The sequence below is a fragment of the Toxotes jaculatrix genome, chromosome 6 (genome assembly GCF_017976425.1).
Source record: "Toxotes jaculatrix isolate fToxJac2 chromosome 6, fToxJac2.pri, whole genome shotgun sequence".
In the NCBI taxonomy this organism is placed as follows: domain Eukaryota; kingdom Metazoa; phylum Chordata; class Actinopteri; family Toxotidae; genus Toxotes; species Toxotes jaculatrix.
Window position 1 is genome coordinate 4,487,024 of NC_054399.1, and position 13,816 is coordinate 4,500,839.

The following is a 13,816-nucleotide window of genomic DNA, read 5'->3' on the forward strand; positions in this document are numbered from 1 at the left end:
TCAGAGAGTGGGCTGTGTAAACATGCCGCTAGCATCCTGTCATGCAACGCTGAAGCACTCCCCCCCATGGACTGCACTGTCGGTCGCCCCTGAGCCGCAACTCGCAACACACAAACACACAGACACACACACTATTTGGTTTGTTTCCATTCCACCTTTCCATAAATGTTCATCGCTACAAAACAAAAAGTAGATCTCTGAGCTCTGCATTGTGAGCTTCCTCTAAATACTTCTCATCATCAAAGGAAGAAGAAAAAGCAACACACTCTTTGTCCTTGTCATTCTTCTTAGTCCCTCACCTGAAAACACACACACACGAACAGTATTTGGTCTGTTCAAAACACACATCCGACTGAAAAGTGTCAAAAGTCTTTGTTTCCTAAATCTGTGTGAACAGGAGGTGTGCTTGTGTGTGTGTCCATGTGTGTGTGTGTGTGACCATCTAACACTTGAGGCCCTTCTTTCAAAGCTTTAGGAAACACAGGTAACTCCTCCAAACACAGCAGTCCTCCTTTCATGCCAAGGCGAGTGTGCCAGAACAAAGCCTTCCTTCATGTCACGTCTGTCATCTCTGCCAAAATATGGAACCACTTGAAGTTGCGGTCCATCCCTCTCTCTATCTTTCTCTGCCTCATCTTGCGTAATGAACCCCCTCCCTTCATTCACACAGCCAGGGTCCTGGAAGAGAGGGATGGAGTAAAGGAGGACTGAAGAACATCATACAGCATGAAAATGAAAAGGACACCCTGCCATCTGCCAGAGTGTCTCTGTGTCTCTAACTCTCTCTTTTGTCCTCACCGTGTACTTACTATCATCACGTCCACATCCACAGTCAATTTAAATCAAATCGTTTAAATCAACTTGGGTTTTTTTCTGTTAACAGCAAACAGGTTTGACTTGTAGATTACACACACTCTAGTCTCTTTTAAGAAAAACATCAGTACAGCAGATAGTCAGTTTAACTATGTTTGCAAACAGCAGTGACACTGACCAACAGAGTCAGAGAGAGCCACACAGTTTGAACCATAACTCACATTATCTCATTACCACATGGACACATACTGGATCCTGTAATGCACACTGGCTGCTGAATGAACTTTCTAACAAACACCAGCTGAAGGAAAAGTGCACTGCTAATATCAGCTTGAGGGCCAATTAACTTGTCATCTGCGGCACATTCATCAATTTAAAAACTCACCATGATTGATAAACTGCTAAATTAAGTGGTCATTACTCCTCAATACCACTGTAAACAAAGTTCTGTCTGTCCAACTGCAGTAACCCGCCTGTCAGCTGTCCGTCAAAGTTGTGTACCAGTCTGCCCACTCAGAGGACAGCACAGAGAAGCATTTCTTCCTTTCAACACCAACTGAAATATGAACAAGAAGTCTGAGAAACACTCAGACGTGAAGTTTGACTCCAAAAAGACCACCCTGCTGAGTTCTCTTGTAAACAATGTTATGCTTAAATTCAATGCATTGTGTGTTTCCTTGAAGTCTAACAAACACGTTGACGGAGTTTTCCTCCTCATAAAATATTTACAAGGAATTTTGATCTCTGCATTGTTTACATCAGTGTTTACTTGCTAGCAGTCTAGCAGCCTTCCCCTTCCCTGTCACTGTTGGTGCATTGCTGCTTCTCTTGGTTCACTGTGACCACCTGTAGATCAGTGGGATAGTCTGAGTGCATGAGTCACACAAAAGGGGAATTCACTCATAAAAACTAGAGGTCAAAAACTCTACGGGGCGCCTTTCAGTCACCTGAAACCATATGTTTTTTATTTATTTCTTTATTATCATTAATATTACAGATGTTGCTGTACCTCATAGTGCTGATGTGTTTTAGATGAGCTCTACACAGACGATGCCGTTTTTTGTGTTGTGAGCAAAGTGAAATGGAAAACAGCAGCCTGTCAACATCTAACAAATAAGAAATGCCCCTTCAATGCGCAGTCCTTCAACCAGCACAGCAGGGTGAGAGTATCGGCCTCTATTAGAGCCTGTGGGTGACATTGGGACGTTTTCCTTTTGTGCAAATTATGTGCAGGGAGCAAACTGTTGCTATGGAGACTGTAGTTAGTGATGCGGTGGGCAAAGCCACACCAACTAGTGCGGAGGAGAGGACTAAGCTGAACATACTGAGAGGATCACAGAGTACACAAGCTACCGCAGACACACACACACGCACACGCACACACACACACACACACACACACACACACACACACAAACACACACACACACACACACACATACACACACAGTCCAAGACTCAGGAAAGCAAATAAAAGGCTTTCACTGATATATATTTTTCTCTCTGAGTCAGGTGTTTTGAATGCTAATTCGGCGTGGTCACATTTGAAAGCTTGGATGAAGCTTTTCGAACACTCAGGAATAGGGGCAGAGGAGTGTGTCATTGGAGCTGCTGCACAGAAAGAGGATGTGGGTTCGCTGCGGGGAATGAGATACCTGCCTGGGAACGGGATTGATCACATCTCGCCACCCTCACCTCACGGTGCTGAAAAACAGCGGACGGATAAATAGATGGGTACGACGAGAGCGCCGGCCCGTGCTCTCATCGGAGGGAAAGAGAAGACAGCAGGATGGATGGATCGCTAATTTTCCCGAAAATAAACTGATGGCAGAGAAGGGCAGCAGATAGCAGGAGAGGACAGAGAGGAGGCAGTTATCTCTAAATATAGTTTTTGTGCTGAGAAGCCATGTTTGGAAAGTGTGTGTCACTATCTGCTACTGAGTGTCGTTTTTGTCTTCTATCCCCCCGTATCCACCATTGGCCTCCACTGACAACCACAACAGCAGACAGCCAATTCAATTCAATCTCTGTCTGATTGGAGGGAACAGATCTGATTACCTCTCATAGAAGGCACACACACACACACACTCAAAATACTGTTGTTTGTGCTCTAAGATTCCCCAGGGAAAGATATCAGAGTAAATGGCTGCGGTGATTGTGCCAGATAGACTGGATGTGTGCATAATATCCACACGAAGAAGATAATGTGTTTGCTAATCGCACACCAGAGACGAGCAAACACACACCCACACGTATCCACACATATCAAAACGCACGCACGCATGCACACACCGAGGCTAACAGCTGCCAGCTACACTGTAGAAACACCCTCCCACACATCCTCAGCCAAATCCCATTGTGGGAGAGTCGTGATTTTTCAGAGTTGTGATGACAGTTGTCTGTGTGTGTGTTGACGGCAGCAGAAGTTATTATAACTTGTAATCATATTTGGTGTCACATCGCGAAAGACAGACAGGCATCAGGCGAGCGTTTCATTTGAACATTTTATGATGTTATGAATACAATAAGGCAAATAGAGACGCAAAACAAAAAAAAAAAAATGAAACACCGTCATCCGCTGGTCGGAGCAAGCACGAAAGTCAGTGTTGCTATGTTTACGAGTGGGGTTTTAGAAATGAGGAACATCCAAGTGATCCACATTATTGTTGGTTACCTGCCAAAGTGGTTGCTTTGGTAGACAAGCTTGCAAATCACAGTCACAATTTACCAACATTTGGCTAAAATACTCCCTCACAACCCTGATAATGGAAAATGTCCATACATATTGTAACAACCATACGGGCACAACGCCAGATTCGACATGCCAAATCAGCACACGGCTTATTCGCTGAGTGGGTTTTTACTATTATGAACTGTTTTTTTATCAGGCTTTTGTCAGAATGGAGAGTGTAAAAGCTGAACTTCATGCTGTAACAACTGTGAATAAATAGTACAAACAACTTGTTTTTCTATGTTACAGAAGTGAACTAAATTAGAAAAATGCAAAATAAAACTCTACTGTCTCTCAGCCAGGTGGTTAGCAGACCTTTGTTCCCTGTATTGACTAGAAAACTATAGCTCCTCCGGAGGGTGAAGCCACTGCAGAGCATACTGTAATTATATAAAACGCACCACATTTGACAAAATGTAGTGTTGCTGAAATCCTGTGTTGTAATGTCAGAATGATTTACTTGCACGGTGAAAGCGGGAGATGCAATTCAAAGATTCCCCAGAGTAAGACGTCCACGGTTCGTCGTACTTCGTTAGGAAGGTAGGTGTTGAGATGAAAAAGTTTTAAGAGGAGACAAAACGGTCTGCAGCTGTTGAGCTCTTCACAAATGTCAGATTGGCTCGCTGCTCTAATTTGACTTTCACAGAAAAGTGTTAGTACTGGCAGACTGTCAACTGCATGTTTTATTGATAATGAAGAATATCAAACCGTGTTTCCTTTTAAAAAACTAACAGTTATACTAGTTAACAAATATCCACCCAAGGCGTCTCAACGGATTCTGCTTAACCTCTCGCATAGCTTCAAGTCTAAATTCCAACCCGGGGGTCAGGATGCCACATAAAATGCTTCTTTCTTTTTTTTCCTTTTAAACTTTTAGAGAGTTTGACCTCTCCAGGCCTCTGAAAACTGTTCAGATTAAAGAATCAGCTCTTTGGTTGAACTGCTCTGGGTTCATATGAAACCTGCGATGAGGGTTTGTGAGTGGTTATTGCTCGGCTATAAAGGCTCACAAGCCAAAAAGATTTGGTACAAGGTCTAAATCACCACCTACGTTAATGATTTGCAGCTACACAAATAGAAGATGCGGAGGGGGGGATCAGAGAGGGATAGAGAGGTGGAGAGATGTAATCTTTCTGAATTTATTGAGGATTAATAAAGGCTATTATACTTCAAGAATCGAGCCTGACCAAAAAGAATGACTAATTTATTGTCAGAAGAAGCAGAAAGCCGCATTTATTCAGCTCAGGTCATGTAAATGCTAAAGGTCAAAGGTTATCTCTACCTTGTCATGGTAATTCAATAAAAACCTTTTGGTAGAGAAAAAAGTGCTCTTAGAAGAATGACCTCTGAGCTCACCGATGAAACATAATTGTGTGTATAAAAAAAAAAACCACGTGCAGTCACAGACCCACAGATACACAATGATGCATAGACCAAGGCACACACCGTCTGTGATTAATGTGTGACACGCAGCAGTCCCATAGTCTTTCTTATTACATTCTTCTCCACAGAAGTGTGAAACAAAGGCCTGAGATTAAACAGTTCTCCTTCACATTGAATCATTAGTCTCTCTCCCTCTCTCTCTCTCCGTGATCCGTCTCTCCTCTGTGTCTCACTCATCCGGGGCAAGGTCATTTAGGAGTCACAGCAGAGGGAGGAAGAAGAGGATGAGGAAGCATGTTAAGAGAGTGAGGGACTATCCTGCAGGGACTGTTCACAACAGCGAAGCTGCCGATGATGGTTAGCTGTTTGGTGGATGTATTTTCATTAAAATACAGCTACTCTGAAGAGACAGAAACTACGGGGCTGGAAAGAAACAGGAACATGTGTATGTACCGTATGTACAATGGGGTTTCAGGTCATACGTGTAAAACACAATAACAGGAACATTATTAAAGTTTCCTATTTCCCAGAGCACGGTCGTTGTTTGTGTTTAGTATATGATTGCATTTGACTTTCATCACCCTGCTGAGAGTATGTGTATTTGTGTGTGCATCTATGTCTTTGTATGTGTGTGTGTGTGTGTGTGTGTGTCTGTCGCGGAGAATGACCCAGATCAGAAGAGAGATGAGTCTGTAGTTGAACACACCGTAAATACCTTTTTTTTTTTAAGAAAAAAAGAGATGCAGACGACAGAAGGTGTAAAGTGGTGTGTGTGGTGTCTGTGTGTGTGTCTGTGGCGTCTGTGTGTGTGTGTGTGTGTGTGTGTGTGTGTGTGTGTGTGTGTGTGAGAAAGAGATAAAGATGGGGGAAGAAGGCAGAGAAGCTAAAAACCCTCAAGTCTGAATGCTGAAGCAAACCATTCATCTTTCCTCTCATATGCTCTTCTGGGCTTCAATCCCAGTCCCAGTGTGTGTGTGTGTGTGTGTGTGTGTGTGTGTGTGTGTGTGTGTGTGTGTGTGTGTGTGTGTGTGTGTGTATCCTCCCAAATATGGAGAGCAGTCTGAATGATGAACATGATCTCCACTGCAGCTGAACAATACTGTTTCTAAATAGGACATGAGAGGCATTCAGCCTTCCCTCACACTCTGTGTATGTGGGAACCAACGTTTGTTTGCAGGGGCTGCAGCACACCGTGTGCAATGAGGCATCTGCTGCAAGTGATATGTGTGTAGGTGTGTGCGCGTGTGTGTGTGTTTCTCTGTGTGTGTTGTGTGCATCCATTAAGTGCCGTTCCCAACGGTGTCCGGAGTTTTTGCCACATCAATCAGATGCTTATTCAGAAAATGCTAGGCGTCGCTCTCGCAGTTGGGCAGGTGGCACCGAGCAGCTGGGTGATGGTTGCCAGCCTGGCCCCTGGCATCACCTCTGCTCCGAGACCACACAGGCCTGCTCTCGTACACCTGCTAGCTATCTGCCTCCGGAGCTTTTCACACCTGGATCTGTTTGCTTCTCACCAACCGCGACATCCCTGCACCTGTTTGGTGGCAACCTACTGTACCGTAATACCCCCACACCTGTTAATTAGATATGAACAACAGCAGCCCTGCATTCTGTCGCAGAACCCAAATCCATCATCGACTGTAAATCAAGGCACAATTAATAAACAGAGGAGAGCAGCATATCAGTGAGTCACCACTGTTTCTAACCAGTGCTTAGGGTACAACCTCAGAAAGTAATGAATTATTGTAACCTCAGTGCTCTTCACAGTGTAACTCTGTGTTTAGTTTAGATACTGGCTTGATGAATATTGTGCTACTATTTACAACCACAGTCTCAAAAGAACCACGGTACGACGCACTGAATCTAAACCTGTGTCACAATCTCACAAGGGCAAGTTGTCAGACATCAGCTGATGGCTCCTCCTGTCAGGAGCTTGGCAGAGGAGGCTGGATGCTTTGATGTGTCAAGATATTCTCCTTATTTTTATTTCTTTTTTTGTGATGGAAAGCGGAGACTAACACTGTAAGTCTGTACACCGACGTGAAGCAGCCGTAAACTGGTATCACTGTTTGACCAGGTGTGCAGAAAAATATCACAGGGAGCTTTGCCTGCCCATGTCTATGGGGGAATCAATGATTTTCAGACAGAACACCAATAACAGGTAAGGATTCGGTCCTAACAGGCCTTTCTCACAAAGGACATTTTGACATGTCACACTAGGAAAAGCACAGGTGTAAATAATAAAATCAGTGACGGCTGAATTCCATTTAGCTGCGTCAGTTTTAGGGCCGTGGTACTGTTCTCACTGTCACACTGTCGTGAACAGAACAGAGTCACACCTGTGTTTCTCCCACTATCACAAGTCAGAATTTCTGCTTTGAAAATCTCTAGTGATGCAAAGTAATGAGTAATAATGATTATTCATTACCTCTTTGAGTATTAAGTTAATTAATCACATTCCCACTTAGGTATAGTAATGAGTGATAAGGGTTATAAGTTCCAGTCCATTACTAACACTGTTTCAGACTGTACAATAGGTGTGATCGTGTTCTTACCTTTCCTCTTGGAGTCCCGTCTGACGCTGCTGGGCCTGACCGCTGGCTGTAGCTCTGTCTCTGTTGACATCCTCAGGCTCCAACTGGGCTAGACACCGCTCCGCTTGGCTCCGCTGGGCTCCGAGGGTCCAGTTCACAGCGTCAGTGCCGGCTGTGTATGCGTGGGCGCCGGGTGTGAGCGTGGAGGCGCCAGGTGTGTGTGTGGGCACACAGGCTCATGGGAGAGGGATGGGCTTTAGCCCTGACACAACATCCCACACACACCCACAGAGAGCTGGGGAGAAAGAGAGGAAGAAAGCGGTTTGTTTCAGTTAGGTTGTGTTTACTCTTGGCAGGCGAAAGCTAGCAAGAGTTCTCAGCAGGCATGAGAATGAGCTTGTTTTTGATCGGGGGGCCTTGAGTAGATGTTGCCCATGGTAACAGACTGGTGAGACCTGCTGCACATTTCCTGCTTCTTGTCAATATTTTGTCTCAGCAAGGACACTGCCTGAGGAATAATCAGACTTCACCAAACCACTTTCCTCTTTAATCATGCAGTAACAAGACCATGTACGGTCAACGCACGAAACTGACAACACAGCTGAAAACTGCCGGGGAACTGTGAGGTGGCGCTAATCAGCATATTCGTTACGTCATCGTGTTGTATTTGCATTCTACCTGTTAAATAACTACTAATACTCTGACAAAATCACCACACACATTCAGAAGATGAAATAGAAATCACTGGCCCAAATTGCCTGTGTACACAGCTACGGTACGTAGTAGTTGATGGATGATTACAAAGAACATTTTGAGAAATAATTTAATTTGCTTCTTTAATTTTCCAAATACGTTTGGGGTTTAAATCTGGCTGCTCGTGTTCTCTTCTTTTTCAAACAATGTCGATGCGTTCCCAGGTCTCAGCCATTAACTTGGTGGCTCCATTATTAACACCAGTAGAAGAGAGCTGAAATTAATCAGACCCAGGCTGTATTATACCGTGCTTTCTCCTCAATGCTACTACCACACTCGTAGTCCCTCCTGGGCCTTGTCCAGTGCCTGATGGGCCCCTTTGGCCCCAGCAGTCTGTCCCTTCTTCGCCCATCTGCTGCTACTTTATTCTGAAGTGTTGACTGGCAGTGACGACCATAACCTAGCAGCCAAAAACACTCAGATCTGCACTCTAACCCTGTCACACGAATGCACGAAAACACACGCGCACACATTAACATGCACACACAAGCGCAGACAAGCTCTTTTCTTACTCGGAGACGCTGAAGTACAAAGGCAGCAGGAGACAGCTGCAAGTTGACATGCTGCATAATGAATCCGACTACCTTCTGAGCTGCTCTTCACCTCTCCTTAGACTATAAGTCTTGACCTCTCGTTCCCTCTCCGTCTTCATCTAACAGTGGCTGAGTGCAAGCTTGAACAAAACCAAAAGACTGGTGCTTCTTGGGGAAGAGGGAAATCTCTCTTATTCTCTTCCTCCCCCTCTCCACGGTGTTTCTGTGTGAATAGGAGGCCCCTGTAAGCCTCGGGCGAGAACAGATGAATTGAGAGGCTTTTAATTTGCTGCAGACAGAACAGAACAGAGTCCATTTAATTCTGCCAGCAGAGGCCATGTCGGCAAAATGCTGACAATATTCTTTATCTGGTCCAAACACACTGGAAAAGTGTGAGTCACTCCAATTACAGGCATTATCAGCAGCACTGTTCCACCAAATGGATGGAGAGAGAGTGAGTATGAAGAGAGAGGGGTTAGAGGGAAGAGAAATGAACAGAGTGGAAAGAAAGTGAGGGGTGAGGGAACATAGAGTGGGTGAGTAAGATAATGAGAAAGGGGTAAAAGGGGAGAGAAAAAAGCCCAAGGAAGTAAAATCAGAACAGAAAGGACGGAATTTGAGCGGCTTCAGCTGTAACCCTGAACATGCCCCCCTCTGTCCCTTCCCTTTTTTGTTCTCTGAATTTGTTCTTCCCCTTCTAGCTGCAAAGTCTTTCAGGCAGCATCTGGAGCCCGTGTTTAAGAAAGGCAGTCTGTTAATCCTCGACTTGGACCAGAAAAGAGGCAGTCTAGAAACCCCCCCTCACCGCCTCAACCCAGAAAATAACTGCTTTTTTCCCCCAACAACAACAAAAACACAAGATTCAAAGATAAACTTCTGCCGTGTTGAGTGTACAAAGACAAATCTATCAAGAAAAAAATTGTAAAATGACTTCAGAGGTAAGGTTCTGTCTGCTAAACTGGATCCTGTGAGAGCACTACTCACTTAGTTGAAGAAGTCCAACCCATCCAACCAAACAAAACAGCCACTAGTCCACTTGTGAAAATGAGCAAGAAACAAGACTCTGAGGCTGAAAATGAAAAATCTGCTGCAGCACCAGTCTCCAGACGTCTCCAAGGCTCCAGACATATGGTTGTTCCTCCGGAGACTCGGGGAACAGTTCTACATCTAAGCTACAGTCACCGGAGGGGAGAACAAGCTAATTTCTCAAAAAAAAAAAAAAAAAAAGCAAAGCAGTTCATGTCTAGCTGTACAAATTCCCTGCCTCATGTACACACAGATAACACGAAAGAAAGAGCAGCCGCATAAAAAGCCATCGTGAACACTGTAGTGTCGGTTTGACCTGGAATCAGCATGTAAGCTAAAAGTAGAAGCAGAGGAGGATGTGAACATGGCTTAGCGTGTCTGGATTTAGACATCAATCTGAAGCCATACCAGGAGAGACACAGACTGGAAGGAAGCAGGAGAAGGGCACGAGCAGTAAATTGGACGTCCGTAAATGGGGTGCTGCCAACAGGAGCGAGTGGGTGATGTGAGGATCTGCCTGTGTGTGTGTGTGTGTGTGTGTGTGTGTGTGTGTGTGTGTGTGTGTGTGTGTCTTCACTGTATATGTGTGTGACTCGATAAACAGGACGCTGCCAACAGGAGCTTAATGCTCAGAAATCATCTGCAGCTACAGTAAAGTCTGCCAGGCGAATGGAAAGAAAAAAGAAGGGGGTGGGAGGGTGGGGGGGAGAGAAGAGTGGGTGCTGGCTCTCTGTCCTCACCCCTCTCTCTCGCCCACCTCCCGCACTCCCTGGGTAATTGTGTTCTGTCCATCAGGCTCAGAGTTAGATTAGCGGCTGCACTCATTCAGCTCTCCTGCCATCTCAATAATGAATAATCATATAGACCACCTCCACACTATGTTTCTCACTACCTGTGCTCTGTCCATCTTCAGCCTCCACCCTACACCACCACTCCCCCCCCCCCCCACCCTCCCCGCCCCCTTCACCTTTGTATCTTGACACCTGAGCCATACTCGTTGATGAATAACCATGACTGCGTGTACAAAAGCTTATCCCTTGTTACCTTCTGTCATGGTTCATAGCTTTGAATGGTAAATGAACAATCTCTCTTTTAACTACATTAACAATCACACACAATCAAATGCAGTTTCAGGGACCCAGATGGTTAAATGAACCTTGAAATGTCAAGTGATAGAGAACACTAGCAAACCAAAGAGACAAATAAATGTCAATCAACACCTGTTCTATCCGGAGGGAAAAAAAAATAATGGTTTACCTCAACAGCAAAAAAACAACTAAGGATATGAAATACAGAGACCTACCAGTTTATGATGACACAGTGTACCAGAATAGATGTGAAGAAAGAAGTGATAGATCAACTAATACAAGTTAGAGGACAAGACGCACCAATGGGTGAATGAGTTAGCAGATTGTGTGTGAGCAAGAGAGAGAAAGACAGTGAGAGAGAGAGAGAGAGAGAGAGAGAGAGAGAGAGAGACAGCAAGATAAAGACATGAGAACATGAGCTTTGGGTTAAAGTTCAATATCACACCTATGTAACAGCTGCATATCAATGCACTTTGTCCAATACTCAGCCAACAATAAATGAAGTGCAATTCTCACATTTAGTGAGAGATCAGCATTTAAAAAAAAAGATTGACAGCTACATGGTGATGATGATTAAATATGTGGCAACTGCAGAGCAGACCATGTAGGGTCGTGTGTGATGTGGGTGTTGAGTTGGGAAACAAACTGAGAGAGTTAATTTCCCTCAATCGAGGGAACAGCCAAGTTAAAGATCAATAACTGATTAATCATTAAAAGCTCATTAAACTGATCATCGAATGAATGCGTCACCTGAACCACCTGAAAGCTTCCTTGAAACAACTGACATGGGCTTTTTTTTTCCCACAGCACAATCCAAGTAAATTAGACATGTGATGTCATAAATTAAATAAACTCATTAATTATTTTGAATCACAAATCAAACTGAATCAAATAATTCTGTCACTCAAAACCGCCGCTGCAGCTCCTGCTCCGTCTGTCATTCTTCAGTTAGTTGCCAAATAAAATTCAAAAGATTAAACATAATTGTCATCCACACTAACACGTTTTCTTGAGGACAATTAGATGTGACTAAACATCCAGGGCAGTAAAAACAAAACCTGCAAACAGGGCTGTGGAAAAATGGCTTCATATAAGTAGAATAAATGGGTTACCCAGATCTTATCATTAACCTGACCTCTCTCTGAGTGATTAGGAAAACGTTGCGGTTGCTGATAGACAGCATGATAAACGAACCCTGTGATAAAAGGGGGTTTTGACTCTGATCGAAACTGCCATTACATCCCCACACCACATGAGCAGCGCCGGATTTCCTCTTGAGGTCGAAGCAGGAAAAATAAAAAACTGGGAGTTCAACTGTGGTTACATCTGTGCCACATACAAACAGCGCCTCAAAATTGTTACTGCAGCTGTCTAGTGGATAAAGCACCGGCTATTGCAGCAGGCCCGGAGGCCTATAAGAACAGCAGTGCAGCTAGTTCAGCAGGCTGTCAGCCAGGCCACCAGCCAGCACACAACAGCACACTGCAGGAAGGGAACATGGGAACACGGGGCTCTGAGCTGCTCGAGGTACTCCACATGGCTCCCTGCCTGCCTGCCTGCCTGCCTGAATGACTACAAGGAACGTTCAGCAGAGGCCTCATCAGGAAAAGGTAAACATACTCACACACGCTTTCCCACCCACAACCTCCTGCCAGAAATAGGATACCCCACAAGATGACAGATTCACGTGCACGTGCGGATCGCAAATTAACACGAAAACATGCACACACACATGCAAGCAAGCGCACACACGGCTCGCATTGTCTTCACCTAACCTATTTACAGACACGGGGGCTGTAGATATCAAAGCGCTGCACTCTCTTTGGGGAATTCCTCCTTTCTCATGTTTTAAGGGGAAATAGATGAAAATGAAACTCATTCTCCCTGCACCTCCCTTGTGCGTGTGTGTGTGCGTCTCCTCTGCCTTGTTAATGTGCTAAAATGTAAATTGGTCCTGCTCAACAATGTGTGTAAGGCTGTCTTCTTCATGCAGAGAGGAAGCTGCGGCTTTGCTGACAGACTGTGGTTATGCCTTTATTAACAAACCCGCGCTCTGATTCCACCTTTCCGTCTGTCTGTCGGTCTGATCTCCTCGCTGCCTGCTTCACCCCACTCTGCTCCTGTACTACAGCAGTCTGCATCAGCCTCATCTGCACTATTAACACAAGACACATTTTCTCTGACTGATGATTTAATTTGCTGCAGATTTTCTCCTGTTCATCTCCACAGATGTAGAACTTCAGACGGTCTTTGCACATCTGGACCTGCTGCAGGTTCTTCCTCGTTCCCAGCGCTCAGCAACACGTGGGGGTGGGACTGTAGCTCCATCCTGTCCAGGAGTGATTTAGTGAAGCGGGCTAATGTCAGCAATAGGGTAATGGATTTTCATGACCAACCAAGTATGATACAGACACACAGCAGAACCGTCCAGCCATCATTTCCCCTGACCCTTCGGATACAAGTAAATATCATTTTCATTTATTTTCGTGGCATCTTCACTTTAATTTTATGCACCACCAATTGGTGAATGAATGAGTGAATAGCATACAGGGAATGACAGCAGACCCATGCTCACACTCAAAGCTTCACAACTACTTGTTTTACATTTTGGGCTGCTGCAACCAGTGTGTCCCCAGTAGCGTGTCCCTCTTTGCAACTGGAAAACCCATCATCACTGAGCTGCAGTTCACGGTGCCGCTGGCCTGTTAAGAATGTCCACTCAAGATGATTTAGATCCCTCGCCGCCCCTCTGGACCCCCATCAGCACAGCCTAAAGTGAGTGATGGATTTGCTACATCTGTGGAGTGGAACAGAGGAGACGAGGATTCTGCTGCATAAAAATAGAGCCGGAGCCTGCCGGAGCAGAAGACTGAGACTTAATGAGGGATGCAATCATCAATTATTCAAAACACTTAATCATGGTGTCGCACGATGCTGTTGCACAAACACACATGT

The 13,816-nt window shown here is 44.8% G+C and overlaps 1 protein-coding gene across 1 annotated transcript in view; it reads right to left on the reverse strand.

Moving 5' to 3' along the window:
* dab1a (DAB adaptor protein 1a) overlaps window positions 1–7,552 on the reverse strand; it is a 41,624-nt gene extending 34,072 nt beyond the window's left edge. The window contains exon 1 of the mRNA XM_041040557.1: window positions 7,483–7,552. Within this exon, the coding sequence (XP_040896491.1) occupies window positions 7,483–7,552 (70 nt within the window). The remainder of the gene's footprint in view (window positions 1–7,482) is intronic.
* Between the last annotated feature and the right edge of the window lie 6,264 nt (window positions 7,553–13,816).